Source organism: Penicillium verhagenii, assembly GCF_028828195.1.
Source record: "Penicillium verhagenii strain IBT 33310 chromosome Unknown utg000007l_segment0_segment0, whole genome shotgun sequence".
In the NCBI taxonomy this organism is placed as follows: domain Eukaryota; kingdom Fungi; phylum Ascomycota; class Eurotiomycetes; order Eurotiales; family Aspergillaceae; genus Penicillium; species Penicillium verhagenii.
Genome location: NW_026643171.1, coordinates 1,110,180 through 1,131,782, shown reverse-complemented (window position 1 = coordinate 1,131,782; position 21,603 = coordinate 1,110,180). Strand labels below are relative to the sequence as shown.

The 21,603-nt window shown below is 49.2% G+C and overlaps 9 protein-coding genes across 9 annotated transcripts; 5 read left to right on the top strand and 4 right to left on the bottom strand.

The window, feature by feature from the left end:
• Nucleotides 1-423: 423 nt before the first annotated feature.
• On the top strand, nt 424-1,515 carry N7466_007103 (uncharacterized protein; the record flags this gene model as incomplete). The annotated part of the gene is made up of 2 exons (XM_057166492.1): nt 424-437; nt 507-1,515. 2 exons carry the CDS (start codon nt 424-426, stop codon nt 1,513-1,515), a joined length of 1,023 nt encoding a protein of 340 aa, XP_057019533.1.
• Nucleotides 1,516-1,923: 408 nt separating this feature from the next.
• Nucleotides 1,924-2,847, bottom strand: N7466_007102 (calmodulin; the record flags this gene model as incomplete). The annotated part of the gene is made up of 6 exons (XM_057166491.1): nt 1,924-1,958; nt 2,039-2,251; nt 2,324-2,449; nt 2,536-2,551; nt 2,624-2,680; nt 2,845-2,847. The coding sequence occupies 6 exons, from the start codon at nt 2,845-2,847 to the stop codon at nt 1,924-1,926; spliced, it is 450 nt and encodes a 149-aa protein (XP_057019532.1).
• Nucleotides 2,848-4,557: 1,710 nt separating this feature from the next.
• Nucleotides 4,558-5,976, top strand: N7466_007101 (t-SNARE syntaxin TLG2; the record flags this gene model as incomplete). Its single annotated transcript, XM_057166490.1, has 4 exons — nt 4,558-4,580; nt 4,658-5,187; nt 5,316-5,659; nt 5,731-5,976. The coding sequence occupies 4 exons, from the start codon at nt 4,558-4,560 to the stop codon at nt 5,974-5,976; spliced, it is 1,143 nt and encodes a 380-aa protein (XP_057019531.1).
• A 309-nt stretch (nt 5,977-6,285) lies between these two features.
• N7466_007100 (uncharacterized protein) lies at nt 6,286-7,758 on the bottom strand (the record flags this gene model as incomplete). Its single annotated transcript, XM_057166489.1, has 5 exons — nt 6,286-7,124; nt 7,192-7,333; nt 7,387-7,445; nt 7,496-7,587; nt 7,661-7,758. The coding sequence occupies 5 exons, from the start codon at nt 7,756-7,758 to the stop codon at nt 6,286-6,288; spliced, it is 1,230 nt and encodes a 409-aa protein (XP_057019530.1).
• A 472-nt stretch (nt 7,759-8,230) lies between these two features.
• Nucleotides 8,231-9,182, top strand: N7466_007099 (clathrin light chain CLC1; the record flags this gene model as incomplete). Its single annotated transcript, XM_057166488.1, has 4 exons — nt 8,231-8,282; nt 8,354-8,568; nt 8,641-8,741; nt 8,831-9,182. The coding sequence occupies 4 exons, from the start codon at nt 8,231-8,233 to the stop codon at nt 9,180-9,182; spliced, it is 720 nt and encodes a 239-aa protein (XP_057019529.1).
• Nucleotides 9,183-9,642: 460 nt separating this feature from the next.
• On the bottom strand, nt 9,643-11,143 carry N7466_007098 (Hsp90 co-chaperone CDC37; the record flags this gene model as incomplete). The annotated part of the gene is made up of 2 exons (XM_057166487.1): nt 9,643-10,135; nt 10,188-11,143. The coding sequence occupies 2 exons, from the start codon at nt 11,141-11,143 to the stop codon at nt 9,643-9,645; spliced, it is 1,449 nt and encodes a 482-aa protein (XP_057019528.1).
• Nucleotides 11,144-11,590: 447 nt separating this feature from the next.
• mdr2 (ATP-binding cassette permease mdr2) lies at nt 11,591-14,053 on the top strand (the record flags this gene model as incomplete). The annotated part of the gene is made up of 3 exons (XM_057166486.1): nt 11,591-12,823; nt 12,875-13,510; nt 13,565-14,053. 3 exons carry the CDS (start codon nt 11,591-11,593, stop codon nt 14,051-14,053), a joined length of 2,358 nt encoding a protein of 785 aa, XP_057019527.1.
• A 535-nt stretch (nt 14,054-14,588) lies between these two features.
• Nucleotides 14,589-18,538, top strand: N7466_007096 (Cytochrome P450 monooxygenase; the record flags this gene model as incomplete). Its single annotated transcript, XM_057166485.1, has 5 exons — nt 14,589-14,758; nt 14,843-15,992; nt 16,934-18,050; nt 18,147-18,282; nt 18,376-18,538. The coding sequence occupies 5 exons, from the start codon at nt 14,589-14,591 to the stop codon at nt 18,536-18,538; spliced, it is 2,736 nt and encodes a 911-aa protein (XP_057019526.1).
• A 511-nt stretch (nt 18,539-19,049) lies between these two features.
• Nucleotides 19,050-21,201, bottom strand: N7466_007095 (uncharacterized protein; the record flags this gene model as incomplete). Its single annotated transcript, XM_057166484.1, has 3 exons — nt 19,050-19,518; nt 19,580-19,878; nt 19,939-21,201. The coding sequence occupies 3 exons, from the start codon at nt 21,199-21,201 to the stop codon at nt 19,050-19,052; spliced, it is 2,031 nt and encodes a 676-aa protein (XP_057019525.1).
• Nucleotides 21,202-21,603: the final 402 nt, after the last annotated feature.

The following is a 21,603-nucleotide window of genomic DNA, read 5'->3' as shown; positions in this document are numbered from 1 at the left end:
GGAAGGGTATTTGTGTTTGCATTGTTTGCAGCTTCAACGTCTGCAATGAATTCGAGCTTGGTTAACTGGGACTCAAATCTACACATATCAGCTAATTCAGCATTTAAATAAGGTGAGTATACTCTGAATATGATTGTAATAGGATATACTAACTAGAGGTATAGATTAAGAGCATCAATACCGTGTCCCAGACATTGGATCATAATTACTCAAGCTCTAATCTCATCTATCGACAACGCCTAATCGAGCGAAGCAGCCACATTATACATAGACTATATTCACCAGCGGGGAATCAATATCTATACTTCCCCGGCACCAATCTTCAAATCAGAGTCTATAACATCTGCATCGGGCTCCTACTGCCCCAACTCCGACATCTGAACCCCGCGCAATAAGCAGGCCAAAAAAGAAAATCAAATCACCATGCCAATCACAGGGTACAGCTACCCAATCCCACCTACTTTACCAACAATATTCAAAGATCCCAACTAACCTGCCCCCAAAAGTGTCTACTTCATCCCCTCACATCCCAACTCCTCAACCGCCCTGGGAACAATCACCGAGCGCCTCCGCTCCGCCTACCCCGATGAAGAGCTCATCCCCCTCGGCCGCTGGGCCCTAGAACAAAAGCTAATGCGAGACACCCCAAGTCTCATCCCCGCCTCTGCCAATCCCGCCGCAGGAAAACCACGCTACATGCAATTCCTCTCTCTATCCCACTACCACACCCACGGCTTCATCTACACCTCCGAGCCCCAAGAGAAGCCCTATCACCCCCCACACGCCCCGGCCGGCGCGAGCCCCAGTCCCGGACCAGGACCGGCATCAATGGCTCAATCCCCATCTCAGCCGCAATCCCACTCAACAACTAACAGCGCCAGCAATAGCTTCACGGCTTCCTCGGACTCCTCGCCGATGAACATGACCATTCTGCCCATGTCGTCGTTCAGCACAATGTTTCACCATTTCACGTACGCGTGCCAGCCCTTCTGGGCCCACCGATTGACGGTCGCCGTGCCCAACGGCGTGATCTTCGACGTGGGCGATTTCCGTGTGCGGGTCGGTGATGTGCGGCAGACGTTCCCGACTGCGCGTCCGCGTGGAACGGTTATTGAGATTGAGTGGCGGGGGCCGACGGTTTTGGATTCGGTTTTTGCGGCTTCGGGGCTTGAGGGGAAAGGTCGGTTGGGAGTGGAGATGGATGCGGATGTTGATGCTGATTCTGGGATTGATGTCGATTTCGCGATTGAGGAGGAGGATGTTGATGCGGAGTATGTGGCTACTGCGGCTTTGATTCGTGAGTTTTGGGCTAGGCTGGGGGTCGAGGGGGCTAGGGAGGCGATTCTTGTTCCTGGGGTGGGGAAGGAGGTTAAGGAGCGGTTGGAGGGGTGGAAGGCGGCGAGGCTGAAGGGTTTGGATACCGCTGTTGCTGGTGGTGGTGGTGAGCGTGGGGTGGATGTTGATGGGGCGGATGTTGCGCGGCAGTATATGGAGGTTTTGCGGTTTAATCGGTAGATTGAAGATGATAGATTGAATTTGGTAGATTTTGTACGCATTGGGATGTCCATGTTTCAAATGTTGGTCTTCCTATTCCTGGAAGAAGGGAAACATTGCCGTTTTATAATGGCCTTAAGTGCTTCTTTGTGTAGCTGGTGGAAACAGGGTTCAAACTCAAGTTCATTGACTACATTATGATATCTCTTGGAACGCACGAAACATTCGATCAGATCTTGAAAGTGTTATTTGCATTCAAATAGCACGCTTGGTCATGAATCATCCAAGCTGAAGCCTGACATTGGGAAAGCATAGACTACAGAAGACCGGTATAGGGCTAACGGAGAAGAGAAACAGAGACATCCTCGTTGACAACAGTGAATCACGACTTCAGCTAATAGTGAACAAAAATTTGGCGACATGAGTTGTTTATTTTTGCATCATGAGCTGGACGAACTCGTTGTCTGTGAAATGTTAGCATGTGGACTCCATGACAAGGGACCGAAGCTCCGCTTCAAGTAGAAAATAGACTGGGGAAACGAACAGTCAATCCGGCCATCACCATCCTGATCCGCCTCACGGATCATCTCATCAACCTCATCATCGGTCAGCTTCTCGCCGATGGAAGTCATAACATGGCGCAGCTCAGCGGCAGAGATGAAGCCGTTGTTGTCACGATCGAACACCTTGAAAGCCTCACGGATCTCCTCCTCGGAGTCGGTGTCCTTCATCTTACGGGCCATCATGGTAAGGAATTCTGTCACATGTCAACATATGTCCGGGGTAGAGGGAGTTTATGAGACTCGGTGGGAGAGGGGAGATATCGTACCAGGGAAGTCAATGGTACCGTTGTTATCGGCATCGACCTCGTTGATCATATCCTGCAACTCAGACTCGGAGGGGTTCTGGCCGAGGGAGCGCATGACAGTGCCCAGCTCCTTGGTGGTAATTTGTCCTATTCGATTCATTCGTCTCAGTAATGTGTTCGCGTAGGGGTGAGGTGTTATCCGGCGTGGAGGCATCGGAACCAGTCGCACTCACCATCGCCATCCTTGTCCTGTTATGAGGAAAGTATCCATTAGTGATCGAGTCTAGGCAGCAGTGTTCAATCGCAGGTTGGGGCACTCACGAACAAGGAGAAGGCCTCCTTGTACTCAGAAACTTGCTCTTCGGTCAGAGAATCGGCCTATACGCATTGCGACATTATGGTCAGTCACGGTATCTTTAAGATGATTTGTTATCTCACTGCCCCGCAAAGCAAAGCGGGGGAGTTTTGCTCCAAGCCATTCGACTGAATTACATGGGGCAAAGCAAATGAGATGGCGGATATTATAATAGGCTAGGGCATACCATGGTGAAAGTCTGGTGGGATAATGAGGAATGGAGAAAGGTCGGAGGGGTTGAAGGTGGGGAGAGAAGAAGTTAAGGGGAAACGGGCCAGCCTTACGAGGGTACATGTTACCGTACACAAAAATAGTGTGCCTGGTAAGTACACCAGTCACAGCCCGTGCTGGACAGGCGGTCTGCTCCAAAGGCAGAAAAACAATAACAGAAAGATGTTTACTGTACTTGGAGATTATTATTTCAAATTCTACTTTGAAACTTACAGGGCTGAGAAGTAAAGCTCTCTCCTCAGCTGAAAAAAGCTGAAAAAATCCTCCCTGGTGGGCCTTTGACATCTGCAGATGACTTTAATCGGGGTCCTATCACCCGGGTTAACAGCACATAGCACATCCACCAGACTAACATTGCCCAGACTTGAGAGATTAGCGAAGCCTTGGCATTCTGGGCTGACGACAACAGACTTGCGAAATAAAGCTTGTGAGTCTCCCGATTGCTGCTACCGATCGCTTTTCTCAGGCTTCTGGTGGTGCAATCAACCCCGCACTTACTACTAAGGCCGGGCAAGGTTACTCCGAACAAGGATCTGCAATTATCAAACTACATGTACGGAATACATGCAGTTGGTTGATCTCGATAACCCGAGTATGCAACGAAAAAGCCCCAACATTTTTGAGATAAGACGTAAGGCTAAGTGAGAAATAGTCCCGAGATCAGCTGGACATAGTAAATCAAACAGTAAACAAACTTAACCCCGGTTGTAGTACGAAATCAACTCTGTTCTCTGTATCTTGACTAATGTGAGCTGTTTCCTGTTTGAGTCTAATTCTACCCGTTCGAAACTAACCATTCATCTCAACTTTTTTTCCATTTTGTCAACATTCTCAAAAAATATCACATGGCATGGTTGAAACAATGCAAGACGCCTAAGTTGCTGTTTTGGACAGTTCCAATCGCCAAACTTGCTATATCATATTCTATGCAAATGACTAGGGGTAAGGGCACTATACACATGCATAAGCCTCTACCCTAAATTAGAACTTGGAAACCTTGGACTTGTTGCTATCAGCTTAACATGGTAAAAGTGTCCAATAAACACGAGTAGGGAGTACGTACTATGGGGTTTTTACTGATACAAAGATACTATCAAGTATGGCCTTTGTGATCAATCAATCTAGATGAAAGAACTCAGGAGTCAGCATTCTACAACACACTAGTATCACTGCACATGTGTACTACTACTAATCAGACCTCGGGTCTAAGTTTGAAGGTTCGAACCCACCACGACCGTTGGAAGTACCAAGTACTGTACTATATAAATTCACGTGAGCGTATCTAACACATTCAAAAGAACATTGAGGTTGACTTCCGATCAGCATTGCTCCGAATACTATTTCAAATTATGAGTAGAATTTGGGCTGACCCGTAGCCACTGTAAAAATAAAATGCAAGAGAATCTTGCAGAGCTTGGAAAAGAGCTCCCAATCATGTAAATGGTAGGGAGGCTTTCCTAATGAGTGGGGCTCTAGGATACCGAATGACCGGCTTCTCCTTCGTAGTGGAGAGAGCTTCCCGGAGACCATCAACTCCGCTGCAACATACTCCCAGCACCGCCATCTCCACGAACATATCCCAATTCCTGACGACTGATCATGAAATCTGAAACTATACCATTCTCCCCATAATAACCACCCGCCAAATCCTCCACCATCCCCAACCACAATGTGGCGGGATCGAACCAACCTGTACGCCTACCCCCTCCCACCCGCTACGTCAACCTGGACAGAAACACAAAGACTAACAAAACCCCTGCCCTCCACAGCTACATATCCTACCGCCAGTCCTTCGCACACCACCCAGCCAAAAAACCGCGCTTTACAGGCCCCTCCAATGGCTTCGACTCTCCCTCCCACCCGGAGGAAAGCCGCCGACTAATCTCCGAGTCGGGCGGCTTCGAGGAAGATGGCGACATGGTCATCGAGATGGACCTCCTACCACCGCGATGGGTCGATATTCAAGACGAAGTCTCAGAACACCTGGGCGACATCGCGCAAAAGTCCGCGGAGCTGGATAAGCTGCACCAGAAACACCTGCTGCCTGGGTTCGGGGACGAGGATGTCCGGAGACAGGACGAGGGCCTGATTGAGCGCTTGACGCAGGAGATTACGCGCAGCTTCCACGACTGTCAGAAGGCTATTAAGAGGATCGAGAGGATGGTGCACGAGTCGAAGGAACAGGGCGGCGTGACGAGTGGTGAGGAGACCATGGCGCAGAATATCCAGATTTCTCTGGCGTCGAGGGTCCAGGAGGCGAGTGCGAGGTTTCGCAAGAAGCAGAGCACATACCTGAGGAGTAAGAGATCCCTTATTCTTTTTTGTTTTCTGCGTGTGGCTGGCTGGGTCTCATCCTTTTTGAGAGGAGATCCGGCCTTTCTTTCTTGCGTGCGTACATGGGACTAATCGGCTTGAATCGTTGCGCAGAATTACGAGATATAGAGGGCTTTGCGACGCCGTTCGATCGGGCGCCGACTCCTGTTCAGAATCCGTACACGGATCCCTCTTTGATGGAGTCTGATGCCGACAAGTCCTTTTCACAGACTATGCTGATGCAGACGCAACAACGCGCGACGGGGCAGAATGATGCGGTTATTGCGCAGCGTGAGCGCGAGATCAACGATATTGCGAAGGGAATTATTGAGCTTTCGGATATCTTCCGTGAACTGCAGACTATGGTTATTGATCAAGGTACTATGCTCGATCGCATTGATTATAATGTTGAGAGGATGGGGACCGAAGTCAGGGGCGCGGAGAAGGAGCTCAAAGTGGTATGTTCAAGTTGTTTCTTTTTTCTCTCGCAATAAATCGGCATTGAAAATGGCTAATTGGGATTCGCTAGGCTACAAATTATCAACGTCGAACTACCAAACGCAAAGTCATGCTTCTGTTAGTCTTGGTGGTGGTGGGACTGATTATCGTTCTTGTTGTGAAACCAAAGAATCACAGTTCAACAACACAAGCACCAGAGCCCCCTGCTGATGAATCATCTAATAATATCCGGTCTGTGTTGGTATCAGCAAAGCGAGAAACGCGACATCCGTCATCGAGGCGAGATCGTTGGACAGATCCGGATATACTTCGATAATGGTCCTAATATCCTGTGCAAATAGTTTTAAATTAGCAATTAGCGGGAAAGGTCACTTGTGTTATTTCTAAGCGAGTCTTCATTCAATATCGGCGAAATCTATATCCGACGATGAGACAGACAGAATCAATATTGCTACATAATAGAAGATAGATGAAGTATGGAGAGAAATCCTAGGAGCTTTGACAAAATGCGCACTGCATATGGATGTATGAGAAAAAAACAAGATAGACCCAGAGTAATCAACTGGATAAAATATACACAAGAAGAGTACTCCGAAATAAAGACACAGTGAAATCTTGCCAATCATTACTTGCCTTGCTGCGCAATCAGAGCAGCAACATCATCATCCAAGTCTCCAGTTGCAAACTGGCTGTAGTCATCCTCTCCGTGTGTCACCTTGCGTCGTTTGATCCCAGCGCCATTTGTGCTGAGGTCAAAATCATTACCCACCGGAGAGAGTTCAGCCGAATCTAGTGGAAGTCCACTGTCTGGTCCCAGGTCAGGAATAACTAATCCATCGAGGGGCGTCATGTCTGCTTCTTCGGTGAAAGGCCCACTGCTAGTCTGCTGTTGTTCAGGCTTAGGTGATCCAACGGGAGTTAAAGCTTCGACAGAGGGAGGGGTCAGAGCCTCGGCCTCGGGCCGGGGCACCTCTCCTTCACCAAAGTAATGGGGCCCCGAAGTTTCATCAGACATGTTTTGCATTATGGCGTCCTCAACTTCACGCTTCTTCGAATCAGTCTGAGCCTTCCTCTCTGAAATCTGCGCCACCAAGGTCTCCTCTTTCGCAAGCTCGGATCGATTGGTTGCGAGCAGTTTCTCAAGTCCGTCAATGAGCGCGTGACGGGACTTGATGACCTCCGAAACAGAGCTCTCGGCGTTAGCGAGGGATTTGAGGAGTTGGCTGAGACGCGCAGCATGCACCGGAGGAGTAGGCTGTGGCTCCCTAGTATCATGCATCTTATTGTACTCGGACTCGGCATTGGCGGCAGTACTGGTCGAGGTGAAGGCAGCTTTGTTAAGGGCAACTTGCAGTGGAACCAATGGTTGGATTTCGGACGGCGCAGATCCAGAAGAGGGCTCCTTGTTGAAGAGCGAGCCACCAAGAGGCTGTTTCTTGGTGGTCGAACGGGTCTTGTCGATTTCTAGGAAGAAATCACAGTTAGAAGGGCTGGCGCAAGGCAACAAAAGCGTTTGGCGGGGCTAACTTACCACTGAGACGGGCTTCCACCGCATCTAGAATGGGGGCTGCGAAAACATTTCGTGATCTCCACACCTCCACCACACGGCGCAGCTTGATCTGAATATCATTTGATGAACCTTTGTAAGCCGTTGCTGTGGCCTCCGCGACGATCTATGTCTTTATTAATTCTGCAATTGTGGAGGGGAGTATATTGGACGACTGACTGGCGCAAAGGCTGTGAGGAATTCTTCTCGATTCCGTGCCTTGGATTGCTGGGAGACCTCTGTACATATATTAGTCGGCGAAGATGAAGCTTGGTGGGACGTTTTGTACCATTGGCCAGGTAAACCAAGTTCAGGCGCTTGAGAGGCTGAGAGTCGCGGATCTTCTGTAACCAAATTTGCGCAGTCTTGTCGGCGTGTCGCCTGGATAAATGAAGCCAGGTCAGCAATCGTTTGTAAATATCCAACAGAAGATATTGCGGCGTTAGTCTCATACCTATGAAACATGACCCACTGGGCAACAGTGACAATGCTCTCTTGAGTCTCATTGAGAGCAGAGAGCTTTGCCTTGACGGCATCATCCGTGTATGCCATTGTTACAGATAATTTCACAGGATGTGCGAGGTAAAAAAGAGACGATAGAAGAAAGCGTGTACGTTGGGAGGTTGAGTTGCGACAATGACAGCCCGGACCAATTGGCGATACGCGGTCAGAACTGAGAGCAATTGAGAGTCGTGGAACAGAGTGAAGGGGAAATCAATAGAAACAACTTTGTTTCACAGGTAAGCTCCAGGCATTCACTAGCAAAGAGAACTCTAGGCTTTATTTGCACACTCTTGAAAACAACAAGGAAGAGTGAGTGAAGCAACTCTTTAAACCCAGCGCCGACCTTAGCTCACTGACCGCCCTGGTAGAGTACGGGGCCCCGAGCGTCTCGCCGACAACCTGTCAACTACTAACTTACTTCCCAGCTCTCATCTTCTCTTCTCTTGCTTTTGTCTTTTCCTTTGGGCCATTCCCTTCTTAAAATACAATCTCTCATATCTCATATTTCACCGCCCACATCATGGCAGAGCAAACAGACGAACTCTCCCACAGCTTCCCCATCCTCTCCGATGGTATGTCTTATCCACCCGCACCCGGTGCCTGAACCCATACGTGTAATCAGCACTAACACCATGATTTCTAGCCCCGATCGGAGCTGGTGAGACCGACAATAGCGATGGTCTTACTTGGGAGCAGCGTGAAGCCCAAACTGGACTTGCAGACGAATTTTCGGGACAGGTCCCAGCCAACGAGGATGCGGGCGACGACGACCTTCTAGGTGGTGGTAGCGACACTGTGCAGGGCATCGAACAATTCAAGGACTCATACCCCGACATGGCCTCATATGACCAGAATCAGGTACGACCAAGGAATCCGATGTGCATAACCCCTCAAGGTCCAAGTTGCGCTGACATCATTGTGTTTATCTAGAGAGTCGCCCCTGGCGGTACAATCACCGGCACCGGATCCCCCTTCCCTCCTACCGGCTACCAAAGCCCTCCCCAACCCGAAGATGAAGGCGATGCTGTTCGGTGAGTTGAATTGACCCCACAGTACAAGCGGGCGCATGGCGTCCGCCCCCCGCATAACTTGGCTAACCGTTGTATGTTTATGCGTACAGTGAATGGCGTGAGAAGCGCGACTCTGAGATTGCCCGCCGCGCAGAGGTCTCAGCCGAAAAGAAGGAAACCACCGTCAAGAAGGCTCGCGAGAACATTGATGACTTCTACGTCTCCTACAACAACAAGGCCGAAAAGCACCGTGCTCAGACCAAGGCCGAGGCCGAACAGTTCAAGGAGAACCGTGAAGACACCTCCGCTGGTGGCACTAGCTGGGAGCGCATTGCTAAGCTGGTTGATGTGTCCGGAAAGGGCAACACTGGTGGTGCCAGTGGCTCTGGCAAGGAGCGTTTCCGTGAGCTGTTGATCGACTTGCGCAAAGACCAGGAGGCTCCGGGCGCCAGCGGGATCTAGGCTGCTCTGATTTTTGTTTCTTTTTCTTGCCCAGTTCACTGAGAGGAAGGAGTGAGGGGCCACGAGTACAGGTGTTGCTTCAAGACTAAGGAGCGAGTGATATTTAGTACCATCGACACTCCGGCGCGTGCGAGGTATTTGGTTCTCTGTATTGTTTCCTAACCTACAAACGTTATGCGTCAGTCGCCGGTCTAGAGAGGTTTATTTTCTATTTTCTATTTTTTTTTTTTACCCTTGCCATGTTTCCTTTTCTCTTCCTCTGCATGCAGCGACGTCTTCAGGGGAATTTGTGTGATTTAAAGTATTTCAAACCGACGGCATCGTTAATACCAAGGTTACTGTTTTTGTGTTACCTATGACTATATTAAACAAAGATGAATCCATAAGATAACTTATTTGATCAATGCCAGACCAGACCATTCATTCAAGACATTTCCAATTCATTTTTGTCTCGTTGGTCCTAGTCCAATTCAGTAATGTCACCAGCAGGTTCTCCGACTTCTTCATGTTGGCGTTCAGCCTCAAACTCAGCAAGCTTTTGTTTTCCCTCCTCAGTAGTACTATCGATGATACCTTGCTCCATGCTGAGCATACCGCTTTCACCCAGCTGCTCAACAACAACTTCCGCATCTTCCACGGACAACTTGCCAAGGACCTTGTTCACTTCATCCAGGGACTCGGATTCCAGGGCCTTTTGAAGCTCTGGGGAGAAAGCATCAAAGATCTTGCGGGCCTCAATCTCAATAGGCTCCTGGCTGTTTGGTTGAGGGAGGTTGATAGTGATCTTTGTGTTGGGGTCAACGGCGTGCAACTGGATTTGTTCGACACCCGCGGGGTCGTTAGAGGCAGAGCCATCTTTGCTCAGCTCAGCGGCACGGCTCTTGATACGGTGATAAGTTTCATTGACGTCGTTGCGGAACAGACCTGATGCCCGGTGGTCCTTGGTTGTGATGCTAATTTTTGTTAGTGAGGACCTTGACAATTGCTCAAATTGGGGAAACGTACCGGGTGAAAAAGAGCTTGATACCATCGGGGCCCAAGGAGCGACAGTATTGCAAGAGTAAAGCCTGGTGAACACACTGCCGGGCATACTCTTCCTGGCCCTTCATTTGAGTGTTGAAAGCCTCGACAAGCAGGCCATCAGTCTCCTTCTCGGCGACAATCTGGGGGTTGGCGCTGATAAATTGAAGGTAGGCAGCGTAGTCGTTGGGACGAAGATGGGCAAACTTGCGGCCTAATTCGCTAATCTCGACATCGGCAGGATCATCATCGTCGTCTTCATTCTCGGCCGCGGCCTGGCTGCTGCTCGCACCGGGGTTCAGCAGTTGGACCTCAGTAGACTTGGATGAAGCAGCTTGCGACTTCTCAGTAGCCTTGGCAACGTGAGATGTATTGAAGCCGTCGTGCAATTGGTCGCTGGTAATCTTGCTGCCCTCTTCCTTCTCCAGTCCCGCGAGCCTTGTCAACAATTCCTTCTGCAGATTCTGCACCTTGGTCTGGTGACCCTCGACGCCCTTGATGTATGCATCGATCATATTGTCGGGTTTCGAGTCCTCAAACTCTTTCTTCACCATATCGAGCAGCGAGCTCATCATCTGAGAGTATTTGGGCTGCTCCTTTTCATGTGTATAAACGCCCTCTGGTGGTGGCGGGGCTTGGTCGTCTGCGGGGTTGCTGGCAAATTCCATGATAGTCTGGAAGATAGGCTGTTCGGGGGAGGTAGAGGTGCCTTCGTGCTGCTTTAGCGCTGAGAGGAGCTTGTCGATGCGCACAAGGAGACCATCGTTGATGATGCGCTCATACTTCAGGGTCTTGATGTCGTGGCGGCGCTGTTCTCGTTGCTGATGGATTTGATTCTGCTTGGCTCGGATAAAAGAGCGTTTGTCAACATTAGGGTGAACCTCAATGTCGGAGTCATCGGATAGCTCTAGAGCATCCCACTTGCTGTAGTCAAGAACCATCTTGGCGACTTGTGAATTTGGATTGGGTGAGGCGGGGTATGTATGTGAGAAGATGGATGATGGGATGGCGTTCCAAGTGAGCGGGAGTACTGGGTAAGTAAACCAATCACGAACAATCTTCCAATTACTGCTAGAAGAGATATGCGACTAGTCCTGCAAGTACTCAAGAAATACTCAGACAAAACCCAAAACATCCAAAAGCATCCAGAGCTCTCTATTAGCTTCGACAGGCGGTGAGGGATTCTGCCACTGGCTTTGCCGACAATCGGGGGCTTGCGATCTTACATCTCCACATGCTTTCGGGGAATGCTCTCAATGGTCATGGAACGTGCTGAATTACTGGTTCTTCCATGAAAAGTACAAATAATGGCCTCACCTGTCTCCTACCAGTGAATACCTTCCCCTGATATCCTACTAAGATCTTGACTTCACTGCTACTCCGAAAAAATGCGCGGTGTCCGGCTGCCGGCCTGGGCCCCGGGCTTGAGCCCTCGGTCGGTTTTGAGACCGCAGAGTGCTGTGCTCCGAGACCTGTTTCCCCAGTCAATTCGATCATCCATACAATCTGTCGGCATCTCTCATACCCACCGACCCTATTCGACCCCTTCCGAAGCTTCTCGCGACAGGTCCGGTGCTCTTCTCCGGTCGCCCGAGGCTCCCCTGCTGGTTAACCAAAATGGCCTCCAATATACCCCGTCAATGACCCGCATGATTTCACAAACTCGTCCATTCTGTTCTACCTCTCAGCTCCTCCAAGCAAAGCCGCCTGCGCCCTCCGAATCCACTGCTTCCCCAGCCCGCTCTGTTCCGGAAAAGGAAGAAGAGTACACGGAGAAAGGATTCGAGCTTTCGGAGCGAGCTGCACAAGCTGCACAGGTCAATTTGAGCGCGAGACTGGCCAAAGAAGGGGGAAAGAAGTCGAGCTTTTCCGAGATTTGGCGGCTGTTAAAGGTTGCACAGCCCGAATCTAGAAAGCTCGGGCTTGCATTCTTCTTTTTGCTGATCTCGTCGGGTATTACAATGTCGATTCCCTTGTCGATTGGAAAGATCATGGACACGGCTACCAAGAGTGTGACAGAGGGCGGCGGTGAACTATTTGGTTTGAGCCTTCCGATGTTTTACAGCGCCCTCGCCGGTGTTCTGGTTATTGGTGCCGCCGCCAACTATGGTCGTATCATCATCCTTCGCATCGTTGGTGAACGTATTGTCTCTAGACTTCGTTCTAAGCTCTTCCGTCAAACCTTCATTCAGGACGCCGAGTTCTTTGACGCGAACCGCGTCGGTGACCTTATTTCTCGATTGGGCTCTGATACCATCATCGTGGGTAAGAGTATTACGCAGAACTTGTCCGATGGATTACGTGCCGCTGTTAGTGGTGTAGCCGGCTTCAGTCTTATGGCTTACACCAGTGTGAAGCTGTCCAGTATTCTGTTCTTGCTGCTTCCACCCATCGGTCTAGGTGCACTCTTCTATGGTCGAGCCATCCGGAACCTCAGTCGTCAGATGCAGAAGAACCTGGGTACATTAACCAAAATCGCCGAAGAGCGCTTGGGCAACGTCAAGACGAGCCAGTCTTTTGCAGGCGAGATTATTGAGGTGAACCGATACAACAAACAAGTTCGCAAGATATTCGATACCGGCAAGCGCGAATCTCTGATCAGTGCGGCTTTCTTCAGCTCGGTAGGTCCTTACAGCCATGCTCGCCTATGAAAGCTTGCTAATCATTTTTAGACTGGACTTATGGGCAACATGACGGTTCTGTGTCTTCTCTACGTTGGAGGCGGCATGGTTCAATCAGGAGCCATCAGCATCGGAGAGTTGACTTCTTTCTTGATGTATACAGCATACGCTGGCTCCAGCATGATTGGTCTTTCCAGTTTCTATTCTGAGCTCATGAAAGGTGTTGGCGCTGCCAGTCGTCTTTTCGAACTGCAGGATCGACACCCAACCATCCACCCGACCAAGGGCAGGAGAGTAGAGTCTGCACGTGGACCTATTCGGTTCGAGAATGTCACCTTCAGCTATCCTACTCGCCCTGCGGTAACCATCTTCAAGAATCTGGACTTTGAGATCCCACAGGGAACTAATGTCGCTATCGTCGGACCTTCCGGAGGTGGCAAGTCAACTATCGCCTCTATCCTCCTCCGCTTCTACAGCCCTACTGCTGGTAGAGTTTTGATCAACGGAACGGACATTAGTGGCATGAACGCCAAATCCCTCCGAAGAAAGGTTGGCGTTGTTTCCCAAGAACCTGTGCTATTCTCCGGTAGCATTGCAGACAACATTTCCTATGGCTTGCCAGATGCAAGTCGATCAGAGATCATTGCAGCGGCCCGCAAAGCCAACTGCCAGTTTATCAGTGATTTCGTGAGTGATACTATTGATAAAATCTGATTCTTGCAAAGACTAACAATTATTTAGCCCGATGGTCTCGATACCCATGTTGGAGCTCGTGGTGCACAATTGTCCGGTGGACAGAAGCAGCGCATTGCTATTGCCCGTGCGCTGATTAAGAACCCTGATATTCTGATTCTTGACGAGGCTACATCAGCGCTTGATGCCGAATCGGAAACCCTGGTCAACGGTGCATTGGCTGCTTTGTTACAGGGTAACAACACCACAATCAGCATTGCCCATCGTCTGTCCACAATCAAACGCTCTGACACCATCATTGTCCTTGGACCTGATGGCACTGTCGCTGAACAAGGCTCATACACCGAGCTTAGTGCTCGCCCAGATGGAGCTTTCAGCAAGCTTATGGAGTGGCAAATGAGCGGCGGAGAAGCTACTCAGCCCCCCAAACGGGCGGTGGAACCCGAAGAGCTTTGGGAACTCCAGAAGGAATCGGAGGCGGATCCAGAGGTTCCGGATGAGGAGACTGTTGAACAGCCATCTAATAAGAAGGAGTAAAAAACGAGTGTCTCTGCTTCATTCCTACTATCCTGTCATATTCATCTAGCGAAGTTTGATGAGGGATTGTAACTCTTGCATACTCTTACACTCAACTGTTTGAGATTCCACTCTCTTCTCATACCACATTACTTTTTTTTTCTTTGGGTGTTTTTTTTCTTGTTTCTCTTCTTGGCGATAGATATTATACGGACCTGCACTTATGTATAAACAACCAACTCATTGGACTACCAAACACATCATTTTCTTTCTCGAGAATAGGCCGTACATAGTACTTCATAGCATGTATGCATGCAGCACATGGCATGACCACATGTGCACCTGCATTAGTAAGAGTAAGGTCATTTGCGCTGCCCGCATTCTTAAGTACAATCTTACTCCACTTTTGGTCACGTGAATCCGAGGTTCCGGCTTATTCATCCGAGCTGCAGCAGCATCCCCTCACGAGGTCTCTTGCCAGACGCTCTTTCTTCTTCTAATACCTTTTCGTTCCAATAATTGTTTCATTGAATATAGATACTCAGAAATTGGTACTATGGATCAAGCCCGGGGACTCCTTTCAGACTCCGTGGCATACGAGCGTCTGGAAGACACAGCGGAAGATGATACTAATGCAGATCACCCTGAGTCACGGCCCCAATCTCGCTTTTCGCGGCTTGAATATGTCGTTTTCTTTCTATTGGGAGTGACCATGCTATGGGCGTGGTGAGTAAAGTCTAGAATTTCGTGTCCGCTGTCCATCGGGGCTCTCCGATAAGCCACATGGATCTAACCTCCGTGGTGCGATAGGAACATGATGTTAGCTGCTGCGCCTTATTTCCATCAACGTTTCGAGTCAAACAAGTGGACATCAACAAATTACCAATCCTCAATCATGTCCGTCTCAACAGTTACCAATCTCGCCACCGCATATACCCTTGCCAAGGTGCAGAAGAACGTCTCGTACCCATGGCGTATCACGGTCTCGCTGCTAATGAATTGCATGCTTTTCACTGTACTCGCCGTTTCGACAATCTTTTTCAAAGACGTTCCCGCGAAAGGCTATTTTGCCTTCTTGATGGTCATGGTATGGGGCATCAGCCTGGCCACGGGTGTCAATCAGAATGGCGTTTTCGCATACGTTTCGAGCTTCGGTAGGGAGGAGTATACACAGGCGATTATGAGTGGTCAGGGCGTGGCTGGTGTGTTACCGTGCATCGTCCAGATCATCTCTGTCTTGATAGTACCCAAGAAAGCCCCCGGCGCACAGGCAATGTCGCCGAAATCTGCCTTCATTTACTTTATCACTGCCACGGTTGTGTCGGTGGTGACATTATTGGCTTTTCTCTATCTTCTGCGGAATCGGCCTGATCTGAAACCGAAGTCTACTGAAGAAGAGAATGAGACCCTCGTCGACCATGGCCATGTGCATGATAAGACTGTAGGTTTGTGGACACTGTTCAAGAAGCTTCGATACCTGGCCATTGCAGTTTTTCTATGCTTCGTCATCACCATGATGGCATTCCCAGTTTACACCTCTTCAATCCTCTCCGTCAATGATCCCGAGAAATCGCGAATGTTCGACCCGTCTGTCTTCATTCCGTTGGCCTTCCTATTCTGGAATGTAGGAGATCTTTGTGGAAGAATGCTCGTAGCTGTGCCAGGATTATCTCTCAGCCACCGCCCATGGACCGCTTTTATCTTTTCAGTTGCACGTGTTGGCTTTATTCCGCTTTATCTGTTCTGCAACGTGAAAGGCCAGGGAGCTCTTGTCTCGAGCGACTTTTTCTACCTTGTCATTGTGCAGTTCCTTTTCGGAGTCACGAATGGATACCTGGTTTCAAGTTGCATGATGGGCACAGGATATTGGGTTGCTCCCCATGAGCGTGAAGCCGCGGGTGGTTTCATGAACATGATGCTGGTCGGTGGTTTGACAGCTGGTAGCTTGCTGAGCTTCCTGGTGGGCGGTTAATTCCCCCCTATCTATTTTTGCATATATTCTAATATTTCCGCGCTGTTTATTCTTATTAATGACTTACGACACGTGTTTCTGTCTTGTAAATAAGGCCTTTTGGTTGCTTCTGGGAATCAAGGTCACTTACTAGTATCTATAGAAGTTACATACAAAGTATCAAAGGTCAAGCTTGCATACTAACATTGGATCTGAAGATCGTGTGTTTCAAATTTTATTCTTTCAACTGAGCACTTGCAGTGGATGGAGTGAGCTCAAAACCTCTGGGCAAAGAAGGGTACCTACCTAGTACGAACACACCGAGCCTTCCAAGGTTGCCTCAACCAGCGTAAGATGCCGTCTTGAAGCAGACAAAGGTTTATACAGGACTGACTGTAGCTATGAATGTGGACATGTGTAGTATCCGTCGATGGATGAGACATTTTCGCAGCAAGTACAATCAACCTTTCCGTCAAAGAAATTAAGATGTCTTAAGTTTTAAGCATACCTCAAATGAAAGGCCACGAGACGTCAATCAAAGGCCAATTTCAAAGCGCTGCCGGATCTTGCCAGCTAATCAAGGCTTTGCATCACGAGTGCGTTTGGCTATAATGATATGATCATTCGTTCTCGGTCCTAAAATCCGAATACTTTCTCATCAATCTCTCATCTCTCAACAACCATCATCTTCACCTGTCAACTGAATCTTCCTTCAATCAATACTTCTGTGCTAAGTTATTGGAGTCTCTACAACGATACCTCGGTATACTCAGTGGATACTAACGGCTTAATGGTCGATCAAAACTTTGGTCCTCTGATTGTGGGTTATGGCTCAGCCATGATTTCTGTTTGGGGACTTGCTTGGGCCCTGATCATACTAGTGAGTGCAAAGATTCAGATCTCTTTCCAAGTCACATGGACATAACTTCTCATGTGGATCAATTTCATAGGCACTGGGCTCTATTTCGGGATGGACTGTGTATGCTTTGTATCTTCACCCACTGAGTCGGTACCCAGGTCCTACACTTGCAGCCCTGTCGCCAATCTTTCACCTTCTCTGGGACATTCAGGGAAAGCAGCACTCAGTGATCAAAGACCTACACGACAAGTACGGGGACGCTGTCCGTATCTCACCCAATGCACTGGTCTATCGAGATTCAGCTGCTTGGAAAGACATATATGGTCATCGAAAGAAGGGTCAAAAGACTTTCGTCAAAGACCCTTCTCTCTATGCACCAACTCCAAACGGCGTCAACGCCATCATCACCGCGAATGAGCACGATCACCAGCGCATGCGCCGTCTCCTAACTCACGCATTCTCCAACAAAGCCCTGAGCGAGCAAGAGGATATCCTCCATACATACGCCGACATGCTGATCCAAAAGCTGGCCGGAGTATCAAGCGAATCATCATCCTCCGCCATCATCGATCTCACCCGCTGGTTCGACTTCACCACTTTCGACGTGATCGGTGACCTGGCTTTCGGCGAGCCGTTCGACTGTCTTGCCAATAGCAAGTACCACTGGTGGGTGCTTATTATATTGGACGCCGTCAAGGCAAGTGCATATCTGAAAGTCTTCTGGTTCTACCCACTCCTCCTTCCCTTATTCACGCTGCTCGTTCCAAAGCATCTTCTCGAGAAACGCACCGCCAGCTTCAATCTCAGCGTCGAAAAGATGCGTCGCTGGCTCACAAGCAATACTACCCGCCCGGACTTCACCTCCTACATCCTCAAACACAGCAAAGGGGGCAAGGGACTCTCTCCGTCCGAGATAGATGCCAATGCCGCTGTCTTTGTGCTGGCCGGTAGTGAGACAACCTCTGCGCTGCTGTCGGGTTGCATGTACTACCTGCTTTGCCATAGAGAGAAATACATCCGACTTGTTCGGGAAATCCGTGACGCTTTCAAGGACCAGGCTGATATTACGCTCGCGCGCATTGCTGGACTTCCGTACCTCAGTGCTGTCCTCACCGAAACCCTTAGGATCTACCCTCCCATCCCGGCTATGCTGCCACGTCTTGTACCGGAGGGTGGTGCTGTTATTGGCAATGCATATGTGCCCGCAGGTGTAAGTTGGACGGACCACTGGTCTCCTTTGCAGCATACATACTGAAAGTATTAGGTCTCGGTTTCAATCTCCCTGTACTCCGCCTTTCGCGCAGCTACCCATTTCAAACAGCCCGATTCCTTCATCCCGGAGCGCTGGCTTGCTGGGTCAGAGTCTGAGGATTTTGCCTCGGACAAGAAAGAGGCTTTCCACCCGTTCTCATATGGCCCGCGGAACTGTTTAGGACAGCAGTAAGTATCTCATTCTTCTCTGAACAATCGAGCGATCTTCTTTTCTTCCTTTCTTAGCCCAGTGCCACTATCACAAGCTAACAGCCAGAATAGTCTTGCTAACGCGGAAATGCGTCTTATTCTTACGAAACTGCTGTGGAACTTTGATTTTGAGCTCCAACCCGAGTCTATGGACTGGCATCAGCAGCGCTCGTTCTCTCTTTGGTCTCGCTCCGCTCTCATGGTCAAACTCGCCCGTGCTAGTCAGGGGGGTTGAGGTCTCCTCTTTGTGCTTAGGCATTCGCTTAACTAATACTATGTATGATAGTACTTAGTTAATTCTTTGTTCGTCTTTCATCTGACTTTATCTGCTTTGGTTTTTCTTAGGGGCACTTATTTTATGAGTAAAACAGCGAGGTGACTGCCTGACTAACGCACGGGATCTTTCTCTCCTCTTGCGGTTTATTTTACCCCTGTTTCTCATCTTAGGATCATTGTTGGCTTTCGGACTGTGTAAATTTCAATGTTTAGCTCACTTTATCAAAATCAGGCAGTGAGTAGTACCTATTAGAGTATCAGATAGAGCCATTTGTGAATTGATGACTATTATAGTATGTGCACTTGAAAACAAACGTGTAATCCCCCCTTCAAATGCTCCAACTCCGCCCAATGTTGATATCAAAATAAAACAAATGTCCCATCCAATCGCAAATAAACAAGATTCTATAGACATGCACATGAATAAAAGATGCAGCGCTTTTACAAAATTCCCTAGGGTAGCACCTAGTTTAGAAAAAGTCTTGTTCAGCCAGCCATTGTGAGTCCATGGCGTAAGCAACCAGATCAGCCGCACAACACATATCCTCATGACCATCTTCCAGGTCCAAAAGATTGAGCACAGCACCGAGTCTATCTTCGAGGGTTTTCTTGAGCTGTGCTATGCCAGTTTGCAGATCCTTGGTCTGCCGTTCTTTTATAATAGCTCCAGTCACACTTGGGTCTTTTTGCTTGGTCGCTTTGCCCGTGACTGATTGTCTTTCAACACCCCGGTTGGGAGAGCAAGGGGCCAAGGCCTTCCGTTGCGGCGGCGCTGATGCAGGCTGGGGAGCTTCGGGCTTTCTGTTCTTCAATAGGTTCTTCAAGATGAAAAGTAACCAGACTAGGTTGGTACGCGGTGCATACTCTGCCCAGATTCCGGGGATGTCAGGTGTCTTCTCGGTTTGGGATGGGTTTCCCGTATAGACGGTTGCGCGCATACTGAAGCAGGGTGTTAGTTATACAGTGTTCTTGGAGCTGAAAGATTCGACCTTCAACGTACTGTCTATAAGTGTCTCTCAGCAAAATCTCGTCCTCGTCTTGGCCAATGGCATCGAAAATTTGCTTTTTATCCAAGTCTGAGGAGGCATTCTCAATAATGCCCTCTGGGTCATCAGGGAGATCTGCTAAGCGTAGGTCGGCTCGAGAGAGGGAGTAATCGATAATAGTCGTCTCTAGGGTACTGATCCCGAATCCACTGGGAGACTGCTGGCGAGCAATCTCCATATCTGTGGGTGAGTGCATCGAACCATCTGGCCGGGTAGATCGAATACAGACGTTTCCCAAGTGAAGATCACGGTGCTAGTAAATAACCCTATTAGGAAAGTTCAAACAAGGGTTCTCTGTCAGGCTAAAACTCACCTCAAATAGAGCATACTCCTCCGCACGAGCCAAAGCCATCGCGACGCCCCAGAAAATGTCATAGATCTGGAAGATAGACGACCAGCTGAATTTCTCCAATTCGCACCCCGCATCATCCATCTCAATGATCGCCCATAATTGAGTTTCCGGATACGCCTTCTTATTCGCCGGGTTCGGGTTCATACAGTCATCCTTGGTCTTCTTGTAGTGGTCCCAGGCAGTCTGGAAAGACTCCGGGAAGCGACCCTGCACGACGTGAATCTCTCGGAATCGGGCAAATCCGGGGATGGGATCTAGGTACTTGAGCATCTTCACTTCCGAGACGATCTCGTCGATGCTGGTGAATTTCTTGGAGCCTGGGCCACTCTTCGCATTCAGTGGTACCACTTTGAACACCCCGTCTCCGTACGCACTTAGTTTCGCCAATTTGGACTTTGAAACTGCCGGTCGACTGCCTTCTTCGCGTAAATGTAATTTGTAAACCTCTCCATATGATCCTTCTGCTAGCTTCGCGACATGAAACATGGTGGCGGAACGTGAGGCCCAGGTGCCGAATCTTTGGATGTCTTGTGATGATAGCGGTGATAATGCTTCGTTAAGAATGGGTCGAACGTAGGCGTTGGCCTTGGCGTCGTGGACATACCCCGAGGATCTTCGTGGTGCAGGTGTCTTCTTCCGTGCTGTTCTTTCCCTTGATGGTAGAGCTTCGGTCTTATCTTCGGTCTTCTCTTCGGCTCTCTCTGCGGCCTTCTCTTCGGTCTTCTCTTCAGCCTTCACTTCAGCCTTCACTTCAGTCTTTCCGTTGGCTCTCGTGCTCGCTGGTTGTCTCTCGCGGTTATCAATTCGTACCTCCAACATCGTCTGGTATTTCTTTTTCTCGGGGGCCTCGGCGGAGGGCTTCTTGACTGGGTTGCGCACAGGTCTCGGAGAAGGCTGGCTTGTCGGTCCATCGTGTTTAATCTTCAGGTTTTTGGTTTGTTCGTCTGGAATTTTGGTTGGTGGTGGAATTATGGCCTCCTGGACAGAAACTGGCTTGTCCTCGATGGACACCTCGGCCAACTTGGCCTGGATGGCTTCTACCCCGTCATTCGGTTGTTGAAAGCGAGTAACAGCTCTTGCTGGACTCTTTGGATCGAATACTGCTCTGGGGGCATTGTTCCTCTTCTTGCCGTAAACTTTTCGTTGAGCGACTGTTCTGGTGGAAGGTTTCCGGGGTTGTGTGGGTGTCGCGTGACACTGTGGCGAGGGCGACCGTGTTGCCATGGTGCTTTCAAAGGACACTGTAAGCTCAGATATGTGAAGCAGTCATGTATACAACTTTCTTCACCAGAAAGGTTGACCGTGGGGAGGGCAAGGGCTGTTGGGAGACAATTCACTGACGATGATGCGGTCGGTCGCAAGTATTGATCTTTATCCGAAAGTGGTTTAGCGTATCCGTTGCTCTGGTGAAGCATTCCTCTCGTGTAAGCCAATCACAGCTTGACTCTACTATACACCCTCATGAGAACACGAAAAAATGAATTTGATGCAAACATTGAAAGGTGTCAAAAAAAGTTCCTTGGAAGCTACTAGTATTAATTGATGTGTTGATAATTAACATTGAATGGTCCAGATCTGGTCAACTGGCCCTAAGACGGGACATTCCGAAGTTTTAGGTGCGTTCCA